The sequence below is a fragment of the Sander lucioperca genome, chromosome 5, assembly GCF_008315115.2.
Source record: "Sander lucioperca isolate FBNREF2018 chromosome 5, SLUC_FBN_1.2, whole genome shotgun sequence".
In the NCBI taxonomy this organism is placed as follows: domain Eukaryota; kingdom Metazoa; phylum Chordata; class Actinopteri; order Perciformes; family Percidae; genus Sander; species Sander lucioperca.
The window spans coordinates 2203458-2222022 of NC_050177.1; the positions used below are offsets into that span (position 1 = coordinate 2203458).

The 18565-nt window shown below is 42.5% G+C and overlaps 1 protein-coding gene and 1 long non-coding RNA gene across 10 annotated transcripts in view; both read left to right on the top strand.

The window, feature by feature from the left end:
• rsrc1 (arginine/serine-rich coiled-coil 1) overlaps positions 1-18565 on the top strand; it is a 126182-nt gene that overhangs the window by 30275 nt on the left and 77342 nt on the right. For all 9 annotated transcript variants that reach the window (XM_031297001.2, XM_031296997.2, XM_031297006.2 and 6 more), the window contains exon 5: positions 17105-17141. In XM_031297001.2, the coding sequence (XP_031152861.1) occupies positions 17105-17141 (37 nt within the window). The remainder of the gene's footprint in view (positions 1-17104; positions 17142-18565) is intronic.
• LOC116047956 lies at positions 1518-15969 on the top strand. The gene is made up of 3 exons (XR_004104525.1): positions 1518-1606; positions 2148-2155; positions 15956-15969. It is a non-coding gene; the product is annotated as an uncharacterized LOC116047956 (long non-coding RNA).

An 18565-nucleotide genomic window follows, 5' to 3' on the forward strand; every position in this document is an offset into this window, starting at 1 on the left:
TCAGATCATTAGACCCAGCGGGTCCCAGGCAGCGTTGCATAAAAAAACAATAGCAGTACTGTTTGTCCAGGAGCTTATTTATAATTCGGTACTGACCAGTCCGGAACCGGTACCAGTTTAGTACTGGTTCTTGATACCCATCCTAGTAACCGATCACCAAGGTAGTGGAAGAACGTGGGCTGGCTGCCATACTCCACATCCTCAATCAGAGAGGTCTGTCCAATTAGGCTGAACTCCTTGTCTGTGCTGGGTCACGGGAGGACTGTTGGTCCATGTGACTCAATTTCATGTCATATGAGTGTGAAATGGGCAGAGGCTGGGCAGCAGAGGCACAGAGGGCAGTGTGGAGACCTCTCATTGAATCAGAGAGCTGTCCTTTCCCTGTCCATGTAAAACTAGAGTTGGTATAATGAGTTTAGGGTTAAAGAAATGAAATCACTGCCTACCTTTTATTAAAGCCTGGTTTGATGTCTTTGTCTGTGGAGGATTTTTTCTCTGCTAGCAAGGGGCAGCACTTCAACAGCGTCTATTGTTCACACTTATAAAATTATTATTATTGATGAAAGGCTGACTCGAGTACTGGAAGTCCAACTTAGCAGAGTAAGGCTGCATTCACACACTGCGGCGGTCCTCACGCGGTCTGACAAAAACACAGGTCTTCCCATTCATTTTGAATGGGGGTAGTGTGTTTAGACTGCGGCGGTGTGGGCCGCAGGGGTGATCCGCAAAAACCTGCAGCGGCCTGTAGTGAGACGTTGAGACAGATTCCACTTTTGGAGAAACTCAACCCGACGTCACCCTGCCGTGGCCAGTCATGTAACCGGTGGGAATTTGAGGTGGTGTGATAGTCCTGTACAGTAAACAGTAAACATCACTGCCTCTATCCCTGCCATGAGAACGTTTTAAAACACCATGATGGTAAAATAAATGAAGCACTTAACTGTCCAGGAGTTTGTGTAACAGCTGATACAGCGTTCCTGCAACAACAAACACACAGTCCCTCCATCTCTTTTCTTTCTCTCTTTCTCCGTGAAATGAAGCTGCCTTCAAGTGCTTTTGGAAATTTTGAAATCTACAAACGTTCTGACCGAAAATAGGGCTGGGAAATATATAGACATTATATCAATATCGTTATGCAAGATTAGATATCGTCTTAGATTTTGGATATCATAATAAGATGTCTTTTGCTGGTTTTACAGGCTACATTACAGTAAATGTAATTTTCTGAATTTACCAGACTGTTCTAGCTGTTTGGAAACGAAAAACAATAATTGTGCAATTTAAAGTCTATTTGTGCTACATTGGGGTTTAAACAACAGAACAGGACACTCCAACCACAGCACAACCCTGTGTCGAATTGCCGGATCACTTTCTTTGGTCTGAATGCACCCTACCACAGACAGACTTTGTAGTTAAATTAAAGTTACCTGCTGAAAGTTTAAGGTTTTTACAATTTCTAGAGATCAAACAGCAGTCACAGGCATTGAGTATTGTTATTCCAGAAAGGTAAGAGCCCGTGGATGTATTATAAGACCTGGATACAGCATTCGAGGCGGAGCCCTGTTTATTCCTATGAGAGTTGCTCAATAGCACATATGCCAAAAAAGTTTCTAAGCTTCCGGGTTTACTTCCGTGATATGCGACCCACTGAATATGAACAGTAGTGTTTCTCCCACTGGCCCCGCTCGCAAGTTCCCACTCGGTTCATAGACTATGTAACAAAGTCAGATAATAATACAAACTAACTAACCGATCGAGGCAGGAGTAGACCAGCAACTCCCGTGTTCTGCGAGGTAAAATTACTGTTTTTGTCAAAGGAGTCTAGTGGCTTCGAATTGAGCATAGATATATAATAATTACATAGTGATATAGCGTACACTTAACTGATATGGATTTTTTTAGGTGGGCCTTTTTTCAGGTGGCTAAAATACGTTTTGCTGTGTGTCCCCATCCACAGCAGTATATTGCTTAGCTTCCATGCCGGTAGTCCTGTCTGTTTCTCCAAACTGTGGGCGTGCCAACCGCCATCTACTGCGGGTAATACACTGACTATGCATAAGTACCTCATATAACCCCACAAAAAATCCAACCTATCCCTTTAAAAAAAAACTGAAAGCAACTGTCGTCCTGGCTGTCAGTTACTGTAGAAAATGCTGTCTATGCCTGAGAATGACCTTTCTCTCTCGCCTTGTCTCTCGTGTGTGTGTGTGTGTGTGTGTGTGTGTGTGTGTGTGTGTGTGTGTGTGTGTGTGTGTGTGTGTGTGTGTAATCTGGCCACTTTTAATCGCAGGAGAGACACCCTGAGCGAGCGATAGAGAGCTGTGACAATCCACTTAGTGCGCTCTGTAATCTGTTTAACCATTTAGTGAGTTGTTGAGGGAGTATGCAAACACTCACACGTATAAAAAAAACACACACACACTAGACACCCTGCAGGCTTAAGCGGTACACAGGACAGTCTGCCTCCTGAACTGGGTAGCCATCAATGCTGTTTTAGAGTTGTGTGTGTTGATGTGTTTGAAACCTGCTGTAGGCACTCAGAGAAGCCAGGCCTGGAGCGTGATGACAGAGACCAGACCTGGCCAAATAGAAGATCCCCCCCCAATCCAATTACCCTGTTCCTCTCTTTTATTCTCTCCTCTCCTTGCCTCCCTTCTCCTCTCCTCTTTTTACGGCCCAGTCTTAGCAGGAGCAGCAGCTAGTGACGGCAGTCCTGGCTGTTGTTGAAGTGGCTGGCTGCTCAGCTTTATGGATCAGAAGAGGATGCAGGCAGGATTATAAGCAGCAGGTTATGAGCAGCAAACATGACAGGCCAGCTCCGATTTAGGAGGGTTATGTAAAATGCTTGTCGACAAAATATTTTTTTCTGCCCTATTTTCTCTCTCGGCGGAGGAAGCAGGGTGATGGTGAAGGGAGGGAGGAGGTTTGTTATGGAGAGTTATGTGTAAAAGAAATACACTGTTAATGTTTAATTTTCTACAGACTCCAGTGCTTATTCATCTGCAGCAGGGGCAAGAGAAGGTGTTGTCTGAAGTCTTCATGAGAAACGCTGAGAGTGAGAATACATTATATAGAGAGATGTTTTTAGTTGGAGAGAGCAGATGCAGTAACATAGAGGAGAGATAGAAAGACAGACAGCGGAGGAGGGTTTTCAGTTATCAGAGAGTACCTTTCGTCATGCATTTGACCTCTGCTGCTCTGAGACAGAAATACGGCTCTGCAGGTCTTGCCTAATGGCATTGATCATTACAAGAATGCCTCCCTCAGACTGGGTAAACAGCGCTCCAGACATACAGTTAAGTACCATGGCTCAGTTGTGGAAGTAAATATTGCCTGAGAGGAGCTTATAACAATCATTCTCAGTGGAGGTTTCAGATCGGCAGCCATTTTTCTTTTCATTTTTTTGTTGAAACAAAAAGAGTTATGAGCCCAATCATACAAGCGTGTGTACGGTTAATTGTGATGACTGAGGGATGGGCGTACTTATTTGTGTCACTGATACACAGCTCATATTAAACATTAAGAAGCCACAGGAAAGTTATGAAGCCTCCCTCCTCTCTCTCATTCTCTTCCTCCCCTCCCCTCGCACCCATTTAGTCTGCCACTTTTTCAGCAGAAGTTTAGATCTCGGGCCGATGTTTAATTCATTTGTACTAATGTCTCGCTCACTCTTGCTCTCCTTCACTCTCATGTGCTCGGTCTTGCTCTCTCACCGTCCTAGTCCCTGTGGTTATTTTACTTATTTAACTTGTGTCTCACTCACTGTCACATGCACACATGCACACACTGGGGGTGGGAGACATGGCCATCATTGGCAAACATTCTCAGAAAAGTGATATTTTTACGATATTGACATGTCACAATATGCCAAAAAACAAAATAATTGAATGTGTATTATGCGTTAAGAGACATAAATCCTCATGTCAAGTTTTTTTTTTGTTAGCTTTTAATTACGTTTTGCTTGGAATAATTAATTTGGGCACGAAATATTTGTTAAGGAATAGATGAAAGAAAAGAATCCCTTAAAACACGATTTACGAGCCACCACCGACTCATTCATTCTGTTTCTGGTCTTTAAGTCTGAGTCAGAAACCTTCCTCTTTCCCTCTGCTCTCCCATGCACTTTTCTTTCTTAACAGGTTTTCATCCATCGTTCTTTCCTCTAAGTATCTTTCAGCCTTTTTCTCCTTTTTTATATACCCCTGCCTCTCTGTTCCTGCCTCTTTCTATGCCCACATCTGACAGCATGGAAAGTATGCACAATTGTGTATAAATGTCTTGGGCACTGCTGTTGAATCAACAGATTTTATAAAAAAATGAACTAATTAACGCCTTTTTTTTTTTTTTTTTTTTTTTTAATACGTACACACTCATCAATGCAGATCGACATCTGAAATCAGTGTCAGTGCTGAGCTCTACGTGGAAAATGTTTTTAGGGGAAATGGTGGAGTATTTCAGAAAATTAAACGGAGTAGCGATTGATCTCGTAAAACTTACAAATGCTTATTAATCAGAAGGAATAATGCTGTTGGCCATTGTTATGGCACGTATATTTTTGCAGGTAAACAGTTGGCACACTTAGTTGAATGTACACTTCAGGAGGGAAGTTGTTATATAGTCATGCTGTATGTTGGCATCTCAGATGTATAGTATTTATGAATCCACTGTTGAATAGTGCTGGGTATAATATTTGGATACCACTACCAATAAAAAAATTTGAATTCCTTGCTTTGGGAGATATACATGTTTTTCTACAAAGCCCTTTTTTCCTTCTTGCAGAAGAAGCCAAAGTTCTCAAGTGTTAAATATTATCCAAACACAAAAAGACGAATAAGAAGTTTGCCTAAATAAATTGGTCTAAACAAAGTTTCAATCAGCACTTCATCACAGAGTACAACTCTGACCAGACATTCAATGCCAACTTTTGGTGCTTGATAGTTTTCAACTGTCTGTGCTGTGGACGCCTTTGGGTCGGTTGCAAGGTGGCTGTGTGTGCGCTGTAGCACCCATTCTGTCCTCGGCGTCTGTGTGTGCATGTAAGTCTGTGCTGTGCTCATTCGTCTATTTGCATTAGTGTGAGACTTGGGTTAACTTTTCTTTGTACCACTTTTCCTTGAAGTCTACACACACACACACACACGCACACACACACACACACACACACACACACACACACACACACACACACACACACACACACACACACACAACGTCTGTGTGTGGGTGAAGGCCTCAAGTGTTCTTCCTCTTCTCCAGTATAATAGTGATTAGTAATTTCAGCTGTTGAGCAGTGCCAGTGAGTGTTGTCCTGCTACAGGGGATACACACACACACACACACACACACACACACACACACACTCTCGCTCTCACGCACACTCTATCTCATGCACACTCTCTCTCTCTCTTTCTCTCTCTCTCTCTCTCTCTCTCTCTCTCTCTCTCGCACATACACACGCACACACTCACACTCCTGACATCTCTCCCTATAGGCCAGACTGCAGAGCGCTTGGGGCCATGTTGTTTTGTCTTCTGACAGACAGACAGACAGAAAGAGAGAAAAAAAGAGAGACTTACCCTGGCCAGTGATTACGCCAGTTTGACATCATAGACATGGGAGGGGGGTGGGGGGGGGGGATCAGTGCACGAAGAGAAGTGAAAAAGGCACAGTAGAAAACGGTGTGGAGATGATATGAATAACAATGTAGCGGTGTGTCTCGCTGGACCCTGATAACCTGCAGACCAGAGCCCCGTCCCTGCGACAGGCTGGCCTTTGTGGCCACTTTATCCCGCCTGTACACTTGTAAGGTAGAGCTGGGATAATCGCACCTAATCTAATTAAGGCTAAAGAGGGCCATGACTGAGGCTGGCCAGAAGCAGACTGGGCACTCACACACACACACACACACACACACACACACACATCAACAAACAGCTCAGCAGCAAAATCCTGTTTGCATCAGAAAAATAAGGTTGTCATATTGATTATGCAGATGAGGGGCTAACTGGAGCTAACTACCTCTCGGCCAGCTGACACAGGCTAAAGAGAGGGATACAGAGAGAGGAAGAAAGGATTAGGACAAATTAAGCTTGCTGTTTTCTTTTTACCGTTTTGCTTGTACGACTTTTAGGTTCAGAACAGCCTGTGTGTATGGAGGGTTTTTGGGTTAGGAAGAAGGAAGACTTCTAACATACAGTTATTTAGTTTATAAATCAAAGAGGGTTACAGTACAACAACGAACAACACTGAACAAAACTTTCCGGGCCCTTTTGTAACAACTTATATTATTAGAAAAAGTGCATTATTTTAAAATTTCTTTTTTAGGTTTTGTGACATTATGGTCAGCAACAGTTTGATACATGGCTATGCTGTTGAAAATATACAGACGGCTTCATATATGCAGTAACAAATTAGATGAGAGGAGAGAAACAGAAGGGCTGTAACATCTCTCTGTGCTTTGTTTATCCTGAAATCAACCATTATTTTTCCATTATTGATTAATCTGTTGATTGTATTTTTAGTCAAATAAGTCAAAAAAATGTAGTGACACGGTCTAAACAATTATCAAAATAGAGTGCAGTTGTTGTGTTGTGGATACATGGCTATTAATAAACTGTGTGTGTGTGTGTGTGTGTGTGTGTGTGTGTGTGTGTGTGTGTGCGTGTGTGTGCGTGCGCGCCTGCCTGTAAACACTTGTCTTCAGGTGTGTGTATTGTGTGTGCAGCCAGCCGGCAGCCAGATTGCTATTTCCCCCCTCTGCCCCTATAGAAAAGCCTGGGTATTCTCTGGATGAGGGTGTGATGTACAATTGAAGGGCAGGATTGAAACTGATTACCTTGTTAACTCCTGGCACCCACTGGCAGCTTGAAATAGACCTGAGCGCCAAGGCCTGATTTGCAAATGAATTACCTCTCGCCTGGCCCTCCCCTTCCCCTCCCCTCCATTCCCCCGTCTTCCTCCCTCTCCCTCGTTCTTTTTTTTTTTTTTTTTTGTCCATTCGGTGCCAAGATCATCTTTTTATATTGTGCCATGACAGATGCTGTGCCGGGCTGCCATTGTTCCCCATCAGTTTTTCTGGGGCCACGAGGAGAGCCAAAAGATTTCAACATGTGATTTTAACACAAGCGTCCCCCCCTGCCGTATAGCCCAGTGCTTTATCCTTTGTGTACCAGTACTGCAATCGCAAGAGTTTTGGAGCAGGCGGAAATGTTGGGGAGTGTCATTGTCTCCGTCTCAATAATGGAGAGGTATTTCTCTGATTAGGAAAGGTTCTAATTGGGAGGTATGAAAAGGACCGCCGGCTATTGAAGAAACCACGGGGAAATTGATTGCTCTCCATGTCTCCCTTTGGCTTTTTCTCTCTCTGTCTTTGTCCCACTTTCCCTCTATGTAACACACTAAAAAGAAGTCAATTTACTTTAAAACTTGGCCCCAGCATTCAATTCCCTTCAGCACTGGGTTGGCGTATATAGGCTGAGAAGAGGAAGATATGGGCAATCTGTTGGGAGACACGCTGGATCTATGACGTTATATGTGTGTGTTTAAATACGTGTGTGAATAGATTTGGGTCGGTTGAGTCGGCTGGCTCAAAATGTGATGAAGATGGTTCCTCAACCATGACCTACTGATGCATGATTTGTTTCTTAATAGCAAAATAAATGTGAACATGTGCCAGGTCCTAAGCACTTAAGAACATATTGTTCTTTGGTAGGGTTGGGTACCGAAACGCGGTGCCAATAGGGCACCGGTTCCGACCTAAATGGTAATAATGAGACCGAATAAGAACGAAAATTTCTGTGCCTTATTTCGGTACCTGACTTTACACTACATTCAACAGCAGGTAACGTTAGCCTACCTTTAGCTAGCAGCTGGATTAAACACGGTTAAAATGCTGACAGCTAAAGTTAAACAGTGTAAAGTGTGACTGTATTTCAACACTGGGACGCAACAGTCTGCTCTGCAGCGCAGCAGATGCCGAGGTCGGAAAAACACAGACGGTGCGTTCACTGAAACTGGTAACCTACAGCCTCACGGTGCATTCAAAGTTATTGTAAAATACCCTTTTCCCATCTGGTGGTTGTTTTTGTCATTCAACAGCAATTTACTAGTGAAATAGGTTATTGTTTATTATAAGTTATAGTTATTACATTACTATTAAGTCATTTAATTTTGACCATATGGCCGTAGTAATAAACAAGTTGTTCTTAAATGTCACCGACTGTTGTTTAGTACCCTTCTTTTTTTCTTCTTTTTTTCTTTTTTTTTTTTTTTTTAACTTTCTTCAAAAGTATCGGTTCAGGCACCGTTTAGGCACCGGCACCGTTTTAAAAGTACCGCTTTAGCACCGGTATCGGAAAAAAAACAAACGATACCCAACCCTATTCTTTGGTGACAATCTTCTTACTTATCAGCAGACATATACAGCAATTTTGACATATCCGCAAATATTGGCTGATATATCAGCCTGGCATATTAAGCGGTCTAGTTCTAGAAAAAAAGAAATTAAGTATTCAGAGTCACCAGTTCACACAAAAACGGTTTGATCTTTAACACCGGCACCATTACTCTCCTCTCCATGTTTGGCCTCTCCTGTCCTTCTCTTCTTTCTAATGTCAATTATGCTCTTAAAGCCCTCCTCATTCAACAAGCTAGTAGTCTTAAAATAGGTCTTATTATTCCTTACATCATCTGTCACATTTTTCAAAAGGTGGCATGAAATGAAATCACGTCAAATAGTTTGTGTAGGATAAACAAGTGGCGTTTGGTTTGGAGGGTACTACTTAAACCGTAGCCATAAAAGTGCTTATTAATAAAACGTTCTCTCAAATGTTTGCCTGTGGTGCAGAGGGACAATGCACTTTTTTTGTAATGTAAATGATGATGATGGTGTTAAGTAAACATGATAAGCACTCTCGTCTGTTAAAGTGATACAAATTTGAAAAGTGTAATCCTTAAATTTTTGCTCCACAAGTTGTTAAATGTGTTAAATTGTATGTGATGGTGTTCGGATCACCTGTGATTTCCCTGTGCCTTTAGAGCAATTAGATGGGGCAATTTGATTGCTTGTTGAATTATTAGCTCCTGGCTGTAGCGACTCTGCCCTTGTATGTCTACCGCTGAATTGAACCTGATTATTTCAAACGCTCTGAAGATATGCTTTGTGCCGAAAAGCATAAGCGTTGATTTATTATGATGTGAGCATAATTAAATAAGTGAAATGAGTTGTGAGAAATGAGAGTATTTTGTCCTCCTTAACTTGGGAGCTCACCCTTTCTTTACTTTTTGGAACATGTCTATTGGTTTTTGCTTTTAGCACTCCACCGAGAATATCCATTGTTGACGCGCGACCTCCTTTTTCAACTTGTCTGTTAAAGTGATACAAATCTTGCAAAGTTTCAAGAAGTGCACTGCAGTCCTTTAATTCCTGCTCCACATGTTTCTAGCTCGCTTTCACTTGTGTGTTGTCCATGACCAGGTGTCAGATATGGGCCGCATATGAACAGGTGCGTGCGTGAGTGCAAGCGTGCGTGTGTTTATTACAGAGAGCAGAAAGGCCAGCCATAAATCAGCTTCTTTCTTTCTTCTTCCTCCTTTTCTGACTTTTTTTTATTGACTGCACTTAACCCTCCCTTCAGAGAAACATAAAGTGCTAAATTTGTTAGCCCCATTTTTAATGGACTGGTTTTCTCCACCATTTTGGGATTATGCTAAAGTGGAGCCCCTCCACTGAGCAGGGGGTCAGCTAGTGTACCCGCGTATGTATGCGTGTGTGTGTGTGTGTGTGTGTGTGCGCGCGCGCCTATGCCGAATTACATAGAAAGCATAGAAGATTAAGTCGATGTTTTGTTCCCTCTTGTGTGTTCTGCATGGAAGAGTGACAGCCCCTGACTTACCCCTGCATTATCCCTTCCTGTGAGTGTGTGTGTGTGTGTGTGTCTCTCCCCCCCCCCCCAGCCCTCCTCTTAGCTGTATAAAACCCTGAGAGGTAGCTCTACTAGTACACACAAAGAAATACAATTTCAATTTCAATTGGCAGCCCTGTTAAAAAGGAGCTATGGAGATGGCAATCAGGCCTGGGGAAAGCTGAGTTCCCTGTATTATTGTGCGTGTCCCTCGAATGCTTAATATCAAGCTTTTGCCTTCTATTAGTTAAACAGGCAGATGTCACTGATGTGTGTGTGTGTGTGTGTGTGTGTGTGTGCGTGCGTGCGCATGCTCTGGTGTCCCCATCACATTGAGTCTTTAATAAATATGCCTGCCATTCTATCAGCAGGCAAACAACATATGAATGCTCAATGACACGCTTGACAAGGCATGCAACTGTGGCAAATGGGGTTCACACATGCACACACACTCTTATGAATGATGTCTCTTTCATAGCGTTACAGTGTCCTGTCTTCCCTTTGCTCACTATCTCTGACTGATATCTGGTTGAGGGCTGAGAGGCTGCTGTAGGCTGAAATATGATTTCTGCAGCTAAGGTGTGTAAGAAAGAGATTGGTACACTTTAGAAAAAAAAGTAGTAGTGCTTACAACATGGTCATAGGTTATTTTACTAAGTTTCCCCAGTAAAAAGTTATATGTTGTCCAGCACAGCTTAATTCTGGACCCTTACGTATTAAAATTGAAGACATTTCCACAACTGTTTAAATTCTGATGATTTCATAGCACATACACATCAATGTGATGTTCTAGGCATTTTAAGATTAAACCAACTGAACTGACAGATAATTCAACTTTAACTATTAAGATAATCTATTTAGTTAATTAGTTCTGGCTTCTCAATTGTTACAATTTGCTGCTTTTCCTTCTCTTATATGATAGCAAACTGAATATCTTTTGGTTTTCAAGTGTTGGTCAGACAATTTGAGCAGTTTAATGCCATCGCTAATGTAATCGCTAATGAAAATAATCGTTAGTTGCAGCCCTTAGTGGAAAAACAATAGGATTTTGTCGAACTTCTTTCTTCAAACTGCTTTACATTTTGCTTAAAGGTTAGTGCAAGACCTTCTGTTTCAATAGTGTAATAAATCTAATCTCAAACTTCTTAAACAGAGTATGATCGAGCCATTACAGGGACACAAACGGCCATTGGTGTTGAGTTTTTAACAATATTTGTTTTAAATTCTTAAATTGGATGGTGTTTCATCGTTTTGCAGTGCAGATTTTGATTGCCCAACCCTTACTGCCCCCACACTGCCGTTGCTAGTAAAGGACAGTTAAGTGGTTGCTGTTACTTAAAGGGGACAGTTAAAAGGGTTTAAAATGACCATTGGAAGAGAGCAAAGTATGCCTGATAATACGTAGTAAACCTGGCCAGTAGTGGACAGTGAAAGGGTTAAAGCTTCCACACTCAGGACAGCAGGCCTGAGAGGTAATGCATGGCTGATGAGTGCTGGGCTAATGGGCAGCTCTGTTAGCTGGAAATCAAATGACTGCCTCTGCATTTTAAGTCCCTCTGTCGCCTCCATTGACTGACTGAAGATATTTATCTCTGCAGTGTCAAAGGGTGGAGGGGAAGAGGAGGAGAAGGCAAGTAGAGAGAGGAAGAGAAAGAAAGGGGGGTGATGGCATCTTAGAAAAAGACCTAATGCAATTATTAGAAACTTGACCACAAATGACAACTCATCTGCTGCTGGCTCTGTAAGTAATTGTCTGCTAGCAGGAGCGCAGGGTTTTTTGGAGGATGAGGGGTGGGGTGAGGGGGAGAAAGGCAGGCAGATGATTGTGAGAGGCCAAAATGACAGGTGGGGAGAGACAATGAGGTAAGATGAGTTAACAGCTGAAAGATCCTCTTTAGAGTGCAAGAGACAGGAAAGGGTTCGAAGACAGTGAAATGGAACACGCACTGTGAGTGATAGAGGCCGAAGGAACGCACAGGTGAGACAACGAGGGGAAAAAGTATGCGATTAAAGAAGTGTATTAAATAAGGAGAGGCGAGGGAGAAAATAAAGCTGGAATGAGAAAGCAGAAAAGTGCAGACAGTGTGATGGATCCAGTGACGATGTTAAATTGGTTATATTGACCTTGCCAGGGCTCAATTTAACACTCACACTTGTTTGTCTAGTTTTACTTAATTGACCTCAGATAACTAATTACCATTTCCTGGAACAGCAGTACATTACTCTCTCTCTCTCTCTCTCTCTCTCTCTCTCTCTCTCTCTCTCTCTCCCTCTCTCTCTCTCTCCCTCTCTCTCCCTCTCTCCCCCTCTCTCTCTCTCTCTCTCCCCCTCTCTCCCTCTCTCTCTCTCTCTCTGTCTCCCTCCCTCTCTCTCTCTCTCTCTCTCTCTCTCTCTCTCTCTCTCTGTCTCTGACCCCTCCCTTTCTCACTTGTCATTCTTTGTCAGGCTCTCGGTCTTTCTGGCTTGTAGCTATTTCGAAGGAAAAAGAGAGATAGTCTGCACATAAAGTATTGCAGGTTCCCAAAGATTTAATGATGCAGTGTGTCCTGTCCACCTTCAATATCTTTGTCATGTCAAATGCAGAATATTATGCCTGATGACTGTCTATTTTGCCTGACATAGAGCTCAACAGTGTGGTTCTGGAAGTAAAAATCCCATTGATTTAGATTATCAGCCATAATGTCTGACCACGAGCTACATGGTTGTGAAACGGAAGTTTCTGTTCCTGTAAAAGCTAGAAGTCTGTATGAAATCAACCTTGTTTTAAAGAAAAACATGTTTTATCTGCGATCTTATGGAGAAAAACTACACTAGATACCACAGAACCCACAATCCTAAGCGTAACAGCAACGTCTCTGATTAGTCCAACTCGCTGTTACCATAGAAACGTTTGCCGAAACCGCGAACGGCAAGAGCGAGCTTCTGCCATTGGAGTCTATGATAGTTTCTGTACACGGTCTTGTACCTTTGCCTTTTTTGCCGTTTTCAAAATGTTTTTTTTTTTTGCGCCGAATCAATGTTTTATGCTCACTAGTAACTACTGATCTCGTAGCTGGTTTGCTTGGTTCAAGACTTAAAACTCTTTATATAAGTAATTTTTGAAACGTCAGTGAAACAATTGAATGGGAAAAAACACTTCCGGAACCAGAGCCGTTAATAAAGTGGGCGGTCACTGTTGAGCTCTATTAAAGGTTGTAAACCTTGCGTCATAAACATTTTTAGAGCTTACAATATTTACTCTCTCTTTTTTCATTTGCTGAGTTTGTCCTACACCTGTATCCATGGTTAAGGTTTAACTTGCCTGGTAAAGAATTTGTTTGCCACTTCATAGATCTTAGGTCCAAGATCAGTGTTTCTTATTGAGAATTTAGAAATGTGTGTGTCAGAGCTGACATGCAGCATGCACCATGAATCGTGAAATACACAACTTTGACTTGTGGATGTATCTTGAGACACTAAAGACCCAGAACATCAATTACTTGTTCCCCTTTTATAGGCAGACATGTGACAGTGGGAAAAGCATAGCCTGGTCCTAGCAGACTCTCGTACATTTCATTTGTACAGAGAGTCTGGCCACTCTCCATTGACAAGTGTTAACTTCCTTGAAGGCGGGTACTCTGTTGAAGTTTAAAACTATTGGATCTGCCCAGAGGCACTCTGGATCTGCCATAACCAATCACTAACGTTTGGTCGTGACGTCGGCTTAGCATCGCTAGCGTTCACCTTAGCCAACTCCTTCACCACTAACGGAGCGAGCTGGAAAATCAAACTTTTCCCGTGGGGAGGAGGGCCACAACATCATGGCCACCAACACAACTGAGCAAAGATTGTTCTTGCTCAGGCTTTAATTTCTGGATATTCTGCAACGTTGCCACAACAGACGAATGGCTTCGCTCACATCTTTCTCCGCCGCCATTACGGAACTCACCGAAGGTTACCGAACCTCAACGTCATCATTCTTAGCCACTGCCTCTGTTCGCTGATTGGACCGGTAAAGATTTGACCCGAGAAAACCCAACAATATACCACAAACCCAGACGTAGTACTGAAGGAAAACGAAAATTGAACGGAAGTACCTAGGAGGGCGGAGCCAGGTTAGGAAAAGCACAGGTTTAAATGATGAAATTAAGAATGGCTGGTGGCCGGGTTGGATCAGTGGGTAGAGCAGGCGCACGTATACTTAGAGGTTTATGCCTCGACGCAGAGGTCCAGGGTTCGAAAACGACCTGTGACGATTTCCTGCATGTCTTTCCCCTCTCTCCTCTTTCTCACCTAGCTGTCCTATCAATTAAAGGCGGAAAAGAAATAAAAAAAAAAAAAAAAAAAAAAAATCTTAAAAAAAAACAGAGCCCCTAGTAACCCCTGTGCTCCTCCTACTATAACAAGTCAAAATGTCTCGTGTGAAAAAGGCCTATTGCACCAATATTCTCGTAATTGAAGTCAATGACTAAATTGTTAAACATTACATTCATTTTGGCAGACATTTATCTCAACACATTTGGAGAAAAATGTAGGACACTTAAACAGGACACAAACAAACAAAACAGGATTGTATCATCAACCCAACCAACAACCTGAGCTATAGCAGTTCCCATTATCTCCGCACAGTCATAAAATGTCTATGGACAATTATTTACATACACATTCTTATAATCATACTGTAGTAAAGCGAAGTAGGTGTTTAGGCTGTATATGTAAATGAATACATTCATATTTACACTGTATATAGCGCTAAGTAAGATTTTAAATGTGCCACAAGTTCCATTTCTTGATTGAGGGCAAACTGCAATACACAATGTGACTGCCACTCCTTCTAGCAAGCCTGTCACAGCGTATCAGGAATCACTGACTGTCTGCTTCATTCCTGTCTTTCCATGTCTTCACTTCATCTCTCTCCCCATCACTTTTCCCTCCCTCCTTCCCGCTTGCTGTGTGCCAGGGCTATAATGTGCTCCTATGGTTGTAGTAAGCAGGCCACAGTGTCTCTGAGGCCTTGTGCTACACCACCATTACTATCTGGCTTGCCTCCACTACAAATTGGATGAACAGGCACTGACACATTTTCAATATTATTACATTAAACCAAGTGGATTTTGATTGATAACCTAATATTGGCCTAATGCAAAACATCAATCATGGCAAGTATATTAATTATTTAATATTGTGGCGTAATTCAGAAATCGATGCTGCCTCTGCGTTGAAGGCACAGAGAACGGAGGGAGGGAGAGAGGGAGGGAGATAAGGAGAAAAGGAAAGCTCTGTCCCTGAAGACCTCAGCAGATTATATGATGTTTTGAAAAGCGATATGGGGATGTAAAATTGTGTGTGTGTGTGTGTGTGTGTGTCTAATGGAAAGAGCGATCCCTTTGGCCCGGGTGTGGACAGTGCCGGACAGCTTGCCCTTGATGAAGTCAAGACAACAGATGACACAGTGGGAGATTAAATGCAAGAGAAGAGCTTAATAAAGGTTGGATCACAAAAATAAAAGACAAGGTAATAAAAAGAAGTGCGAGGGGAGAGAGAGGGAAGAAAAAAGCACAGGGAAATGAGTGGATAAGGAGGAATCGAGCGCTGCGTCTCCCCTATGTTAGATTGTTTCTCACTAATTGCGCTTCATTAGCGGATTACACACACTGTCACCAAGGTAACAAATGTCTTGCTGTCTGGTTGCCGGGCGCCCATCATGTATAATGAATGTGGCGGGGTGTTTGTCAGAATGTAATGTAATTACAGCTAGATGAAGTTTGCCTTAAGTGGTTGACTTGTCTGCATGTGGCTCACTGACAGCGCAGAATTAACAAGCAAACATCCGTTCTTCATGACTTCTTCTCTCCTTGTTTCTTACTTTTGTTAGGATTTCTGTTGAGCGTTTCGGTCATTCCTTCATACCAGTTTTTAGAAATGTTGATGATGTGGGAATGGCTTAGGTTTGTGGGCACACTGGGTATGGGACCTGGCCGGATGGATGGATGGATGAAAGGGGGGAGGGAGGGAGAGGTGTGGGGTGGAGGGTGGGATGGATTAGACAGTATGTAATTTTAGAGATGGTGTAGATTTACACTGTGATGCTGCTGGCTGCATTAGCAACTGAAGCCTGTCGATAAGCCTTCCTTCTTCTTAGCGCACACACACACACACACACACACACACACACACACACACACACACACACACACACAGTGAAAAACGCTACGGCCAGGGTGGAGATGTCAGTAATGGGGGCCAGAGTTGCATGGAGAGTGCTGGGATTGGGGACGGGGGCTGTTTATGTTCTCTTGATCTGTTGATTTCCACTACTGCAAATTTGAAATGTGCCAAAATCGCATCTATTATTTACTGCCAATTTGCTCTTTTTAAAACCGACTGCTCCCCCCTCCTCCTCTTCCACTTCCTCGGCTCGCCATTCTGCCGTTGCTACACTGATAATCATACACACATTTTTTTTATTATTATTATTATTAATTCACACAGATAATAAGCTCCGAGTTCTTTCTCTGTACTGGAAATTATTATTATGACCGGCAACAGTGAGGCGACCATATTGGTTAACCTCTGTCTGGTGTGGACGCAAACACACACAAACATGCACAGCACTTCAGTCTGAAAGGTTACATTTAGGATAATTCTTCATTATCTATTTTTTTTCCCTTTTGAATAAACAAAACCTGTCACCGAGATCAATTTTTTCCACAACCACTCTGCTCATTGTCAAGCAAAAATGTCAAAAAACACAGTTTTTAGCTTCTCAAATGTGAATATATGCTGTTTTTCTTACTTCTCTAAGAAAAACTCAGTATCTCTGGACTGATGGTCGGACGCAGACATTTTCAGTTAATTTTATCATCTTGCTCTTTGGAAACCCATGATGGGCAGTTTTCTTTGCCATTTTCTGACATTCTATAGACCAAACAATGATTCAATTGATTGAGAAAATAATGGGTAGATTAATTAACAATGAAAAGAAATGCTGCCCTAATTCTAGCCAATCAGAATTAGCTACAGGTATTGTTCCAATTCAGTGAGAACAACTATTCAGAAATTGGTTCAGAAATGTTAAATTAAACACACTTAGAGTAGAGTTTGTTCTTCTGTGTCTCTCGTGCGTATTAATGTATGTGTATTTTTTCGGTATATGTATGTGCGCGCGTCTGCAAAAGAATGTGCGTCTGCACTTTATTTACAGTTGTGTTGTTGTGTTGCAGGGACGCTGCAAACATCAAAGGCAGATTAGAACATCTGGTAAGTTCTATTTGACTACCCCATTTTTACCCCCCCGCCCCCTCTACACACACACACACACACACACACACACACACACACACACACACACACACACACACACACACACACACTCTCACACTCACACACACTCACTCACTCACTTTCAAATCTGCATTCCTAATTAAACCTCCGGAATTGGAGCTGAATACCTGCAGCTAACAACAGGCAGGGAGAGAGGACAGAGAAAACAAGGATAGAGGGAGGGTAGTGTCGACCCTAGGGCCTGGTCCACCTTTCATATTAGCATTTCATTTATCCTCAATTCTGCCCAAACACACATACACAGGTTATCGCCCTAATTTTTGCATTTTATTTGCAGGATTTCTGCATGTGTGCATATCTGTTTGCACATGGATGTATAAAAGGACTTTTTTTTTTTTTACCTTTCAGACACACACACACACACACACACACACACACACACACACACACACACACACACACACACACTCCCTCTCTCTTTCTTCCTCTCCCTCCGCCTGTCAGCATGGGGCCTTTCCTCAGTCTTCTCCCATCCATGAATCGAGGGCCTGCTGGAAACATTCTCCCGGGACATCCCTGAAAATTTAATGGCCAACGTTTCTCTTGCTACTCGCTTTAATACGGGGTCAGAGTGCCGTGCAAAAAAGCGAAAAGGTTCTCTCTCCTCTTTTTGGGTGGGAAGGAACCGAGGTTTGATGTGCCCCATATTCCAGGGGATAAATTATAGACAGGGGTCAGCGAGGGTCCCGACTCTCTGTGGATGTCACATGCCCTCCCTCCTTTGCCTCCCTGCATACTAAACCTGCAGCTCCCAGCACCTTACGCAAATTACCCCCCCTCCCCACCACGCAAATGACCCTGAATATGCCACACAAATGACTGACCCTGAAATTCAAACAGTTCACAGTAACTCTCCACTTGAACGAGTAGCAGATCAGATAAAGTAGACCTCTGATTTTAACATCGTCAAACTCATTCGCAGAATTGTTCCTTAATGTTATTATTGACTGTAATCAAACTCTGATTGAAATGGGATATAAGAGTTGAGTGGTTTTGCCTGTATTTTGCTCACCGTTTACATAAAAACTGCATTGAGTGTATCATGTGTAATAATCATGTACGATTATAATACAGTTATTAATTATTTATCTAAAGCATTTTGTTGCACTTACGGCATATGAAATAGAGAGGCACTGGTTGTCTTTTTGGCTGTCTCCAAAACCATTCCCTCGTTCCCTAATTCACTGCTCGCTACTTTTTTGCCCACTGTGGAACTTTTTGAGGGCACTATATAGTGCATAGATTTTTGACTCCCAGTTCAGACACTTAAATAAAATGACGGTCATTAAATATAGTGCACGACATAGTAATGGTCTAGTTTGGCTTTGGAGATGTCTATG